The 14,510-nt window shown below is 43.5% G+C and overlaps 1 protein-coding gene across 2 annotated transcripts in view; it reads left to right on the top strand.

Annotated features, from left to right (window-relative positions):
* Positions 1-14,510, top strand: part of UROC1 (urocanate hydratase 1) — a 168,941-nt gene that overhangs the window by 37,636 nt on the left and 116,795 nt on the right. For both annotated transcript variants that reach the window (XM_069206285.1, XM_069206286.1), the window contains exons 5-6: positions 2,451-2,579; positions 6,832-6,893. In XM_069206285.1, coding sequence (XP_069062386.1) covers positions 2,451-2,579; positions 6,832-6,893 — 191 coding nt within the window. The remainder of the gene's footprint in view (positions 1-2,450; positions 2,580-6,831; positions 6,894-14,510) is intronic.

The raw sequence follows: 14,510 nt of genomic DNA, 5'->3' as shown, positions 1-14,510 counted from the left end.
TCGATCTCCAAAAGGAAGGAGTTTCTGCTCATAGTCACAGTGATTGATAATCAGATGTTGATTGTGATCTTTGAAGATGCAAAAACCTTTTACCGTCCCTATTTACCAATAGTGAGGATTCCGAAGGACCCCACCATATGTGTATTTGATAGCAACATGCAGGCATGGGTCTCCAAAATTTTCATTAATAAGAGTAGTAGTGGGCGAAACTTGCGTAATTTGCTATAGCATAATTATGCAAAATTACAGAAAAATATAAATATGGAAGTCTATAAAGAAATGCGCTAGAAGGGTAACCCATGATTTTGAACTATTTTGTTAGTGCACAATGCACCCTTTTATCTAAAATGGCCCAAAGGATGCATTTTACTTTAAGAAAATGGCTTTCAATGCAACAAAATATGAAGAGCAGCAGTAGATTGCTATTTTTGTTGTTCCTAGACTCATGTGAAGGATTTTTGTGCCCAATTACTCATAATTATGTACACGGGTATAATCACATTTTCAGTAACTGTGTCAAGTGAGATGCAAAATTAGATATTTTTCCGATTACTCAAGCTTAAATAACATTTCTTCCAGACTTAAATAAGATCTACTTGTATTCAATAAAATTCATCCCAACTTTTATTTTTATGAGTGTTGTAACAGTGACCACATCAGGCAAGATTAGGTTACTAGCCACTATATGAAAGATTACCAGATTTAATCACCTTGGTGCATTAGTAACAGGTGCCAACAGTGATGTAAAAAAAAGGAATGATATTAGTACAAAGTAACCCAGTGCAGCATGATTTCTCTCTCAAATATCACTTGTAAATATATTTTGAAAATTCAGCCATTTTTTTTCCTAGCCTCAGTTTGATTTCCTAAAATATACATATTTTCTTCTTGAAAGCACACTTTTCAATGTTGGCATACATATATTAATTCAACTAATCAACGGCTTCTAATTTGGTACAGGTAGCTGGAGAGATTCCAATAGCTCACAAGTTGTGTGTTAGAATAGTTCGGCTTAGATATGTGACTTTCAGTAGGAACTCAAGTAGACACCATAAAGTGGGGGGCTTAGAGCTCTGTCGTCTGGCTCCTGCTCAAGTGATGAAGGATTGCTACAGTAGACCACCTCATGCCTAGGCACAACTGAAGGTATGTTTTCTCCACTCCTCTGTGTGCATGGATTCTCTGCCTTTGGGTGTGTGTGTGTTACGTCTGAACCACTTAGGTTCGTCAATGATGTCGTTCCAAGCCTCTGCTGGCTTCCTGTAGCGATTGTCCATTAGACCCTCGCCCATCTACTCCATGTCAGAGGTGTCTCCCAGGCCAAGCGAGTATCCATTTTTGGACTCGGTCTACGTAGCAGGAGAGGCTTTAATGAAGCTCCTGCACTGAGTGGATTTCCTCTCTGCGTGATGTACCAGTGCTTCTCACCCTCGATCACCTATCGTAGCCATCATTTACCTGTGAATACTATCACAAAGTAGGTGGGTGTTCTTGATGATAACCTGTCTGGGCTAACAATAGAAAAACTGTCCCAGGTTCTCCCATTGTCATAAAAGGCACCTGTCCATTCTTCTGTGTGCTAAAGAATGAGGGTCATTCATTTGCCCCAATTTAAACTAGAAATGGGCGTGAGGTTCTGCAGCTCCTGCCTGGAAGCAGGGTGGAACATTCTAGGAAGTAAAGTTTGCTTATTTTGGTCAATATTCTGCTGTTATCCTGTAGCTTTCCTTAATACGGAGGATCTCCCTCTCATGCCGAAGACACTGCAAGCTCGGAAAACTTAACTGTTGCTGTGAAAGTGATGATCTGCTGCCTTGCCCTGCAATTTAGGACCATCTATTAGTAGAAAAGTAATTATGGACCCTTCAACAGGCAGAGAAATTGGCCCCTAGCTGGGAGCCATAATTGGGCTGCAGTGGGCCCTGCACACCACTGGACTGTATGGCCTGGGCCTGCTGCAGTAATGATAGACAGGCCTTTCTGTGTAGGGGCTTAGGATGGGGTCAAATGGAGGATATGAAACAGCATCACAGGAGTACCAAAGATAAATAACTTATACATTCTGCACAAAATTGGCAACTTCAAGAGAATCAAAGGTGCAAAATGTAGAAGTGGTGTTACTAAGGCTTTACACCTGCAGATCTGAACAATAACCAAGAATGAAGCAAAACTGGGAACCGTGAAAACCACTGTATGATTATGACCTACTGTCTACGATTTCTGCTATGGGTCCAGGAGACCGGCTTCCAATTCAAGTTTGCCTACATCACTGTATCTTATCTTTAGTTTCAATTCCAGTACATTCTAAATTCTAAACATCTTAGAGCTTTCAGCAAAAGTTGCAAAACTGCCTTAAAAATGTTACATTTCCAATAATATTGGATGTAGTTGTTATATTCAGTGTTGCCACCTACATTCAAACTAGTATTTTTGCTTTGTTAAACCCACAGTTCTGGCTGGTGATGAACTATTTGGCTGAGATGACAGAGGACCAGACACTAGTGATGTACAGTGGCCATCCGCTGGGCCTCTTCCCAAGCCATCACAATGCTCCTCGTGTAGTTATCACCAATGGGATGGTACGTATAGTCTCCGTTGATCACTGGATCTCAGACATGAACTGTGATGTGTTGATGTTTAGTACACGTGTATCTGGTTATTTTCGTCTTAAAAATTTTTTTATTAACTTTATCTAAAACACGTTTGACACATGGCTAGATCGAATAGGAATATTTATGCATTTAGAGAAAAAAGAAGCATTCATTATATGTGTCACAAGCATATATTAGCATTCAACAAATGAATCCTCGTATTAATCTTTACACTAAAAGATACAAATATGAAAGATTACAAAATGGGCAAAGGAGAACCAAACCCAAAGCAACACTTTTTCATGGATGTAACTCATCACAATGTAGCTATATATGGCCATATGTGTCCTCGGGTGTCATTCTACATTACATAGCTTTTTTCATAGTTTACTTGGGCATTTAATTCCAGGAGCCATTCCTCCACCATTGGTGCTAGACTTCAAAAACAATGTCCTTTACCCTGAGTATGGTGCAATCTATCTTCGAACCATCTTATGGTACATAGGCGGTCCTAGTGTCCAGTGCCGTAGCAAGGATGTCTTGTCTCCCAGTGTTAACAAGACAAATGGGCCCTCTAACTGCTGGCTTGGAAGTGGAATAGGGCAATAGTAAGGGTTGTGTGGGCCACTCAGGCCATTAGACCATGGTGCCACTGGACCAGCTGCCCCATTGATAACTGTGCCCCTACAGTATTATGAGCTTTGAATCATCCCCACCTTGCCATCGATGAGAAGGAGCCACCTTCCTTCTACTAGACCTTTTTGCAGCCTTCGAAACAGACTTCCACCGCTCCGAGGAGAAGCCTCCGGGGTATGGAGTGAGAGCGCAGACTTTCAGATTTCTTTGGGTTGCCCCACCCACCCCACCCCCCCCAGACCGCCCTCCGTCAGTCTCCCCCCCCCCCCCTTCTTTAAATATGCTTTCAATAGGCTTTGCTGTGTAGTTAATCAATATTCAGCTTTAAGTCCCCATCAGTTTCCACCTATATGTGGTCCCGGATGTGCCTTCCAATGCAGCTCTGATCATCAGTCCTGTTTCATCAGATCACCTTCTCTAAGGAATAATGATGGACCTGGATCCTGCCCAGGAGGTCCGAGCATCCACACAGCCCTGCATCCATAGACTCGCCTGCTCTCAATGGAACTCAAGTTTTCTATGTCCAGGAGTCGGTAGCTCATCTAGTGTGTTACTTCTTTGCATTTTGAGACTTGTAGCTAGTATCTAAATTTTATTAGGGAATAAACCGGAGTGAAATACTCGCAGTGCAAAGAATAGCCCAGGCAGGATGAGCTATTCAAGCATGAACCTGGGAAACGTGACAGCGCTGCTTCTCTGGTTATGAGCACCATGGAAGATGAGCAGACAACCTGGAGGCCATAGGCCTCCTTCAGTCTGCCAGACCACATGCTTAGAAAATGCTTGACATGGATTTAATCTCCTTGGTACTTTAGTGGAAAGACGTCCTCAGCACCCCATTCAGCTGGATAACCAGGAATTCAGCTGCTGCCACTAACTGTGTGCAGGCTGTATGCTTCCCTGCAAGCCTGCCTGGACCTGTAGCAGATCTAAAAGGACTGTAAGAAGATCCTGATAGCTTCACCTGGTAGGGCTCTAATGAAGCATCAAACCCATTTCATTCACATAGGTGTAGCCATTGTATTACTGGAGCCCTCAACCCTTGATCCCAGATCCCACTGGGCTGTCTTTCCATCTTCTGCCGCTACTGCTGGGCTTTATGCTCCAACAACTCTTGGTCAACTCCCAGAGCACCATCCCGGTCACCAAGGTACCCAACTCTGTGACAGGAGAACATGCTGTGGAGGAGCCGATGTATGGACTGAGCAGAGTATATGGTGGCCTTGTGCTTACTATGTACATTCCTGTAGTTTAACTATGTGCACTGTTGTTTACATAAACTCAAAACATTGTTTATGGTCTTCAGAGGACTGATCACCACCGTCTTCATCCAGGTGCCCTGCCATGAGGCTATAACATTTAATATACACGCACATGGTCTGTGCATCAAGGTAAGCTACACTCAACACACAGAAGTACCCACACCAGGGAAGGGACACATACGCAACACCCTGAGTCACTTATTAACCTTTGTGCTTTCCCTGTACCTGGTTGGCCACAGGCATGCAGTCAGGCTCTGGAGACTGAGAATTCTCCTTTACCATTTTTTTTAAATGTATTTATTTATTAGGAGCTCAGTATAAATTGCCTCTTTGCACCACCAACTTGGTAAATATGGCCTTTTAAAGAGCCTCTCATCTTTACAAGATGGCATCAGATTATTGCAAATTAAAACATGATCCAATTTAGTACCTTCATCTTTAAACCCACACAGCACTTGAAAGTGTTCAGTAATGTTTGTTTATTGATAGTGACAAAAGTTGCTGAGAGATCTCCCATAAGGAGTATGCAAGGTTAATTATTGGCCAGTTCAGTTCAATAGTTTCAGGCTGGTGATTTCATTATTGCTTTGTGCTCTGAAGCCCCATTCAGTGGCCATGATGTTTATTCTTGTAGCTGTTACTACATGTCCATAAGTATCAAACAGGTGAACTGGAGACTTAACAGAAACAAATGTACTCTGAGCAGGAAATTGACTTCCACATATGCTTGGTTCCCTTTTAGTGACATGGCCTGAGCAGTGAAGCAAACGTGGAAGTATTTACGTGATCTGTTCTAGAGCAATCCGACTACCCAGCTTTACAGATGAATCATTAAAGATCTATGCACATTGTCTTGAACCTTTTTTGGGAATTATGCATTTTTCAAGAGTTATTTAAGAAAATGACTTAGGGCCAGATGTAGGAACCAGTTTGCGACTCTCAAACGGCAAAAATTGCCGTTTGCGAATCGCAAACCGGAGTTTCCTATGCAGAAATGCATTTTGCGAGTCGGGACCGACTCGCAAAATGCATTTCCGACTCGCAAATAGGAAGGGGTGCTCCCTTCCTATTTGCGATTCGCAGTGGTATGCAATTCCATTTGCGACCGTGTACGCGGTCGCAAATGGAGTCGCAGTTACCATCCACTTGAAGTGGATGGTAACCCACTCGCAAATTGGAAGGGGTCCCAATGGGACCCCTTCCCCTTTGTGAATGGACCCCAAAATATTTTTTCAGGGCAGGTAGTGGTCCAAGGGACCACTACCTGCCCTGAAAAAATTCAGAAACAAAAGGTTTCGGATTTTTTTTTTTTAAGTGCAGCTCGTTTTCCTTTAAGGAAAATGGGCTACACTTGAGAAAAAAAAAAACTGCTTTATTTACAAGCAGTCACGGACATGGAGGTCTGCTGACTACAGCAGGCCTCCATGTCAGTGAGTGCCCTGAGTCGCTATGGGGCCGCAATTTGTGACCCACCTCATTAATATTAATGAGGTGGGTCTTTGCGACCCCATAGCGACTCGCAGACGGTGTCTGAGACACCGTTCTGCATAGCAAATTGCGAGTTGCAATTTGCGAGTCGCTCGGACTCGCAAATTGCAAGTCGCAAATTGCAAGTCGCAATTTGCTTTGTACCTACATCTGGCCCCTAGTTACTTAAGGAACAATCGGATAAGTCATTTTGAGGAGTCAATGGGAGTACTAAAACTTTAAAGTTCTTCTTGTATCTCCTATTGTTCAGGTGTGATTGGATCCAGTCCAGGGATCTGTGATTTTTTTTTTTTTCTTTTTTTTTTTTTCTTTTTCTTTTTTTTTCTTCATTCCTTTGGTTAAGAGTAGTACGCCATGTTCTCCTGTATATGTCAGTTCTGAACACTGCAGGGTGGAAATTTGATTTTCATGGTCCAGGAGTTCCATGTTTTTAAAACTTGTGCCTACTGTGCTTTCTGTTTGAGAGTAATGTTGGTCCACCTGGCACCCATTTCCCAGGAGAGTCTGGTTCTACTTTCAGTTTTGTTTTACTATTTATTAGTTTGCTAATATTTTTCCTTAAGCAAAAAGAGAGGACTCTCAGCTGTGGAGATTGACTGCTTAGATGCCATCAGAATTTTGCCTAAATAATAAATCACTGTAGATGCCCAATACTTGATTTTCATCATCCAGGCCCTGTGTCATTATGTAAGTTCTTAAAAGCCAACCTGAGAGCTAATAACTCAAACTGTTCTGTTTTAAATTTGATAAAATAGCAATATTGCCAGTTAATCAAATATCTCTTTAGGGTGAAGCAAAGCAGATAATTAACAGTGGACCTTTCCAAGAATAATATGATTTTTATTTCATTTTAGGTTATACCAAACTACTCTTCGAGGGAAGAGTATGAGAAACTCTTTGCAATGGGCGTGACCATGTAAGTAATGTTGCTCTCTGGTTAGCTTACTGGATAATGGTAGGGGAGGAGGTGTGTGAGTCTGAGATTTCCCAACAACCAATGAGTTGTACCCAACTGAATAGAATGGGGCAATCATACTGGACAGGGTCAGAGGAGTTAGTTTTCACTTATTTAGAAAAGTAGTGCAGCCAGTGGAGGGCCTCTGTAGGATAGTCTGCACTGTGCAGTCTACTCGGGTCCAGTCCTGCCTTAGAGCAATGTAGGGCAGAGTGGCCCAGGAGAGTAAGCTAGCTCAAGCCATTACTTAGCATCAGCAGAGCAGGCTTAGGAGAGGCAGGAACAGCAGGGGATGTAGTCGCCCAGGTTGTATCTGCATGCATTCTGAACACCTTTAAAACATTGACTGGCCCTGTGAGAAATTCACACTGCCTTCAAACTCCTCTCCAGAGCTCTGGCTCGAGTCCTGTCATGAGCACTCGCCCACAACTGGAACTCAACCAGAAGCCTAGAAATAACTCTGTTGGCATAAGAGTCCTACGTTGCATGAAAAAACTGCAGAAACACAACATATTGAAAAAAAATGCACTTCACTAATGCAAGATTAAATTAAAAATTAATTTAAATGGGGGTAGCATCTTTGTTAAAGAGACCTGGATTACCTCCAAACTTTTTGCAGTCATTTTTGGGAATTAGGGCATTCTTTTGCCTCTAAATGACATGAATTTAGGACCCGATAGAGACTTGTGTTAACCTTTTTTAATTACTACTGCATGTGAGACATTGCAAGGCCCGGCCGACTTAATGCACTGCAGGTGGCAGACTGATGTGGAGTGAGTAACTGGCAAGAGCCCAATCAGAATCATGCCCTCCAACCTGCCTGTACATCACACACCTCCTCAAAGGTCACAGTGTAATCCTAGGTCCAGTCCTAATGGTGGGTGGACTATTGCAATCCCAAGCCAGTCACCTGGCTCATCTCAAGGTCCTCATTGACCCTTGAGCTCAGAACATGTGGAGCTCTCATGTGGCGTCTGCCTGCCCAAACATTATAACCTCATGCAGCAAGAAATAACAAAGCAGTGACTTTTGATGAAAATGGGCTAGAGAGTGAGAAACACATCTAGTAGCTGAATTGCATAAATCTAGAAAATCTGGTGTCAATCCCGGCTTCCACGGTTGAACAAATTGTGTGATCCTAGCAAATATTTTATTTTGCTGATGCTCCTTTTTATTCATTGCCTCAAATGAGGGTACCTTCAAGCACATGAGATCAGGAAATGTGCTGTACAACATTCTCATGTTTAACAGACTATATATAACATTGCTCCATCTACAGTAGTCTAGGCTAGTAGTTCCCAACCTTTTGACTTCTGTGGACCCCCACTTTATCATTACTGGAGCCCAGGGACCCCGACTGAATCTCTACTGCAATCTGGGGACCCCCCGCTGAGTCATTACTGAAAGCTGGGGACCTAATATGTTAATATTATTTAATTTGTTTAGCAGTCGCGGACCCCCTGAGGAGGCTTTGCAGACCCCCCAGGGGTCCCCGGACCACAGGTTGGGAGCCACTGGCCTAGGCTACGTTTGGGAAATGCATTACAAATGACTTTTTTCTACTTTCAAAAAACGCCTCTCAATGAAGCAATATAAAATGAAGTACTAAGTTGAAACGCATCAGCTTGTTTAAGAAATACACTTTTTGTGAGCAGCATTATCACATTTCTACTTGATGTTTGTTGGATAATTTACACGCCAAGTACTTTCATGTCTCTGCTCGTACACTGGATTTTAGAGACAAGCCCGACCTTTGGCTCTGTTCTGGCTGGAGTCACCCTGCTAATATTGTGGCTGGTCCATCTCTACCCAGTCTGCAGCAGCAGTGACGTGATGTCACTGCTTACTAACTACAGAGAGCAGATCCGACTGACACTGCTAGGCATGGCCAACTAATTAAAGGGTGTGTGTGTGTGTGTATGTATATATATATATATATATATATATATATATATATATATATATATATATATATATATATATATATATATAGAGAGAGATATATATATATATCTATCTCTATATATAGATATCTATATATATATATATATATATATAGATATCTCTATATATAGATATCTATATATATATAGATATCTCTATATATAGATATCTATATATATATATATATATAGATATCTCTATATATAGATATCTCTATCTCCATCCCACACTGTGAGGACCGGTTCTGTCCTCATAGTGTGGGTAAACACTGTCAGTTCCACACAAACACTATCCTTGGGAGGACCGGTGCGTTAGGAGGACCGGTCCTCCTAGTGTGTTTAGATATTTTTGAGCAAGTGCATAAAAAAACTAAAAGTGCAGTGATATTCGTCTTAGTCCACTTTATAACCTTCCCTACTATCAAAGCGCGCATGGAATTAGAATAGTTAATACACACTTCATTACAGTCAATGGCCGGTCCTCATAATTATAAGTATGTCATGTTGTGTGTGTGTGTGTGTGTGTCTTAATAAATTCCAGAAGCTGTATTTATTGGGGACGAGTAGCAAGGATGCAGGTGGCTTGTGCACTCATCAACACGTTCTTCTTCCAAAAAGTCACATTGCTCCTTTAATCTCTTATCGATCGCTGCTTAATCAATAATTGGAGTATGATTAATCCACCCTTGCAAGAATAAAGTTGTGGAGCAGGATGTCAGTTCCTTTCAACCCACCGCATCCCGTACAAAGTTTGAAGTGGTGCTGGAATAATTTGTGGGTGTGCTGCCATTCATGTTGGGGTCACTGAAGTTCTAGGAGTTGTGAAAAACCTTAAGCACTATACAAAGAACATGTGTAGAAAATGAGCTGCGCCTATTCAGCAGGAGTGTCGAGGGCTTGGTATGCAGCCGGTGGTGCATTTTGGAGAACACGGTGACACATATTCAATAAAGGTGCCAGCAAGAGTGACTTGCACCTCTGGCGGGCTGCACCTTAGCTCACCAGGAGAGTACGTGGTGATCATGAAGGCAAGGAAGCTCTGGGTGCTGGTGGTATGTATGTGAAGAAGAGTGGGCAACATGCAGGACTTCAAGAGAATGATTGTTGAGGATCAGGGAGAGGACTGACCACATACACTGATTGTGGGCAAAGCAGAGGGGGATATGGAGACGTTGCATCTTGGGAAATAACATGGTGGTTGTGAGTGGAGAAGTTAGGCGTGTTGCCCAATAGAAAAAGTGTAGACTGGAAGGCAAGGGACTACAGGAGGTGCGACAGGCATACAACAAGCACTGGCAGAGCCAATGGGTCGTGCCTTTCAAATGCAGATGCAGAGCCATAGGCTTGCCGATGTTCTTTGGGGATTGGCATAATTTATGGCCGAAATCCATTGAAACATGGTCGCCTTTCCATGCAAAGGGCGCCATCTCAAAATATTTTGTTCCTGAAGTACAACAAGCCATTACCAAATGTCCTCTGCTGTACCTGGACACACACCGGCCCCAATATCAGAGTTATTAGTTCAGACTTTGAAAAAAAAAATCCAGTCTATCCACCCGTACATCTGCTCAGGTAAAGATGAACATCTTGGAATGTGTTTAGATTTAAATTAACGTGACAGTCCACGATGACCCTCAGTGCATGGCAATACATGCTCGTACGTGACAGCCAACCTGTAATCATTTTTTTTCTTGTACTTTATTCTTAAGATTGTGGACTGCTATTTTGGAGCAGGAAATTAAAAAAAATGCTTTGCGATATAGAACAAAAAACTGAAGCAAGTAGCCTGTTATCAGTATGCAATTGCTAGTCGCAAAACATCTTTATTTTTATTTATTTAAAAAAAAAGACAAAACGGGGTTGGTGGAGGTTATAGGAGTGGCTGAGTTGCTGACGGGTTATTAAGCTTGTGGCCTGGCGTTTTTTTTTTTTTTAAGTAAAAAAAAGAGTTGTCAGCAGTGAAAGGATAAACCTCCAGTAAAAACGATGGTACAAAAGTTAGGTTTCTGGGTTGGGATAAAAACCCGAAGGAAGAAAAGCCAGCAAATTGGTAGCATCGAACTTAGCTAGCCAAAGCATCCAATATGACCAAGGGCCATCCCAAAGCATTGAAGTGTAGACAGTAGGTCTCGGGTAGTAGAAAACTAACACTGCAACCAAGACATCCACAGGGATGGAAGCAGGCAGACAGTGAGTATAGTGACCAGCATGCCAAGGGGCACAGGGCAACTATTGCTACCCCACCCCCTGCCTAACGATGCTCACCAGCTCAATCCACCTTTCTGTTGATCAGAGGTAGAGTGGTGGGAAGTTTGGTGGAGCGGCACAGCTCCTCCAACCCTCTCCCACCAAGCCCTCAACATTCCAACATAAAGTTTCCATTTAGCACAGCTCCTTTGTTACACAATGCCTCTCTGTTTGTTTATGAGAGGAACTGTGAAACAAAGGAGCTGAATGAGCATGCCCTATCAAAGATTTTTTTTTAATAGCTTTAGAAGAAATCCAAACAGTGTGAGGCTCCTTTCTGGTGCAGGCAGAACTCTGTGGCTGGGTTCAAGCAAAAGTAAACCTTCCAATCCCAGATGCTTTTAAACAGTAGCTTCTTGTAAGAGTTGTGGGTGGTGTGGCTTGCATAGAATTCACCAGTTTCTCTGAGCTAAAATTCCCTGCACTGGTCAAACATTGGCTAAAAAATAGAATTTCCTCACATTTCTTGTCTAACCGTTTCGTCGTCCTGCCAGTGTTCTGGGTCACATGAATGAATAGCTTAACAACACACCTTTGTGTATTCTTCCCAGACCGTGAAACAAAGGGGATTAGGTGTGGCAGAATGGGTCATCCTGCCAGAATGGGAGTGGCGGGGTGGTTCCATGCCCCACTTAAATGTCAAAGGGCTGCCTCCAGCACACACAAGGGGACTTTACACCAGTCTTTTGCCCACCCTGACTACTTAGAACCTCGGCAGGGCAGTGGTTCATTTTGAGCTGGTGGTTTCTGGTGCTCGGCACTGGCACTTAATTGTCAACACTGACACTTCTGACAGTCTGTTATATGGCTGGGCTGCTTATCTAAGTCTAACACAACAACAGTTGTTTATTAATTCAGCATACACGAAAATGACAATACCTGCTGCCAATGCCATTCTTATAGTTTTGGAGGCTGGAATAGTCCGAATTGTCACACTTGTAGGAGTCTGATGGTTAGCAGTTGTGTTGTAACTGTAATTTGTAATGCTGGTAGTGACAATGGGAGATGGAAGTGAGCTCCTTATGAGGGCCTCTGCACTTACTTTGTTTACAAATTAAACACTACTGGAGAGTAAGGGAAGAACTTACTGAACCCAGATGTGTTGTAGCCAGGACGTCACTCCCACCTCAAAGGCTGACACAGGTATACATATTGTACCTCCTGAACAACCTCTTCCATATGCTCCTGGGCCTGTGGACATTAGAGGAAGGACTGCCCTGCTGCCTGAGGCTTGCCTTGTTTCCAAGAGGACTCCTCTGATGCTTGCCTTGCTTCCCAGAGGACTTCCCTGCTGCTTGAAGCCTGCCTTGTTCACCGGAGGAGTGTCCTGCTGCTTATGGCCTTCCCTGTTCTCTGCAAAGGAAGACTGGACCTGTTCCTTTCATCCCAGGCTACTTGACAGACTCCAAGGGTCAGAGTACAGGGACACAACATGCTCCAGAGGCCTCCCTGCAACTTGCCTGTTGCACTGAGCCTCCAACCGAACCTGCCTGAGCCCTGCTGGCTTCTGATGAAGGGAAGGCCTGACTCCCAAGAGGTGACTCCCCAGTCCTGGACCCTTGGCTGGCTCCTCTTGGCCTAACTGAAGGTTTCACTAAATCCAGCACAAAGCCTTGCCGCACAGCTGAAGGCTTCATCAGAACAGACTCCAGATGTCGCAAAGCCTTTCAGCACAGCTACAAGCTTCTTTGTAATTGACGCAGAGAAATGCAAAGCTGAAAGCCGCATCATAACTGTGGTGGAGTGACATGAAACCTGCAAAATACTGCCACACGCACCAAGGACCTATGGTACAACTCTGAGGGCCAAACTTAGGTCCTGTACCCCGCCTTTGCTCCACTGTGGCTAGCCTGAATTTGTGACTTTGTCCCAGTCTAGCGCAACCAGAGTCCCACAGTTCGCGTTCTTTGCTTCTTGGCACTAATTTGTCGTAAGACCAAAATGGGGGAAAAAAAATCCAATCTGTAACTGGAGATACTGAATTTTAAAGATTTATGTTGTTTACTGAAAGCTACTTTATTTTTCTAAATTGGTTTGGGATTTATCTTGTGCGGTGTTTTCACTTCATTACTGCTTAACATGTGCCAGGCTTCCAGAGGGTTAAGCATAGGTTAATTTAGTAATTTCCGTGGTTCACCCCGACAAGAATTGTGGTTGTTGCTGGAGTAGGATTAACACCCCCCTCAACCAATAAGCCACATTATAATATTGGTGTTCAGTGTTGGGATCCAGGATTTGTTTGTGCAGTGCCATTCAGTGATTTTGTGTGACACTAAAATCCTATTCATGTAATCAGACATCAGATTCAACCTTTTTAAAATTCTCCTTAGTTTCCAATTTGGTCATTTTTTTCAAATGCAAGTCTTACTGATATCCTTTTAGCTACAGTGGAGATGGAGCTGCTCAATATTGACAACCTCAGCAAGGTTGCACTGCAGGGCCTCTGCAAGGAGGGGAGGCTGAATGTGGGAAGGAAAACCACCAAGCACTACCATCCTTTGACATAGTAGGCAGGATGCAGGCCACTGCAGAAGAGCCGGGAGCGGATGACCCTGAGGATAAGGAGAGGGCCTGGCCGTAGGTCCTGAGCTGCAGCAGCTTGCCAAGTTGAAACTTGCTTTAGATGAGTAGAGAACAGCTCATGTAATGAGTCTTAAAGAGCTGAACCCTAAACAAGTCTCAGAGTCCAGCTGCAATGGTGATAGCAATAACCCAGTGGAGACAAGAAGGTCCATATCCCCAAAGACCTGGTGTCTAACTTTGTTTTGGGGGCTGATATTGACCAGTGGATTGAGGCCTATGAGGTTGATATAGAGATGGCACAGGGCCCCTGAGGAGGATTGGGGAGCCAGCCTTTGGGGGCTCATTCCAAGTGAACTGAGAAATGCTCTGTTAGTCCGAGAGAAGGGAGACATGATGAAGTATCCACTCCTGAAGGATGCCTTTGTCATGAAGTATGGTCTTACCCCAGGAAGTGTAGGCAGAAGTTTAGGGACAGCCAGAAGCTGCCCCATCAGTCCTGGGTGGATTATGTGGATCACATTTGCAGGGCACTGGATGGTTGGGTGAAGGGCAGTGATACAAATGATAACCTTGGGCTGAACAATCCGATTGCCAGAGAGCACTTGTCCCTTAGTAGTTTTACAGAGCTGCTCCAACACCTGATAAATTGCATGATCATGGTCTCATGGGAGATTGCCAAAGAGGTGGACTGCTGACTCCGAAAACAGTGTCCTTTAGAATGTACCTGGGAGTGTCCATGAGGAGAACGTAGGGAGGGGGTCAAGTTCTCCCAACAGAGTAAGGGGGAGGTACACAGTGACCCAGACAAGATCTAGAATAGTGGGTAGGGGTGGGGAAGATTTCCCATGCCCCTTCTAAGAATAGT

This window comes from Pleurodeles waltl, chromosome 9 (genome assembly GCF_031143425.1).
Source record: "Pleurodeles waltl isolate 20211129_DDA chromosome 9, aPleWal1.hap1.20221129, whole genome shotgun sequence".
In the NCBI taxonomy this organism is placed as follows: domain Eukaryota; kingdom Metazoa; phylum Chordata; class Amphibia; order Caudata; family Salamandridae; genus Pleurodeles; species Pleurodeles waltl.
This window is presented reverse-complemented; position numbering and strand designations above follow the sequence as displayed.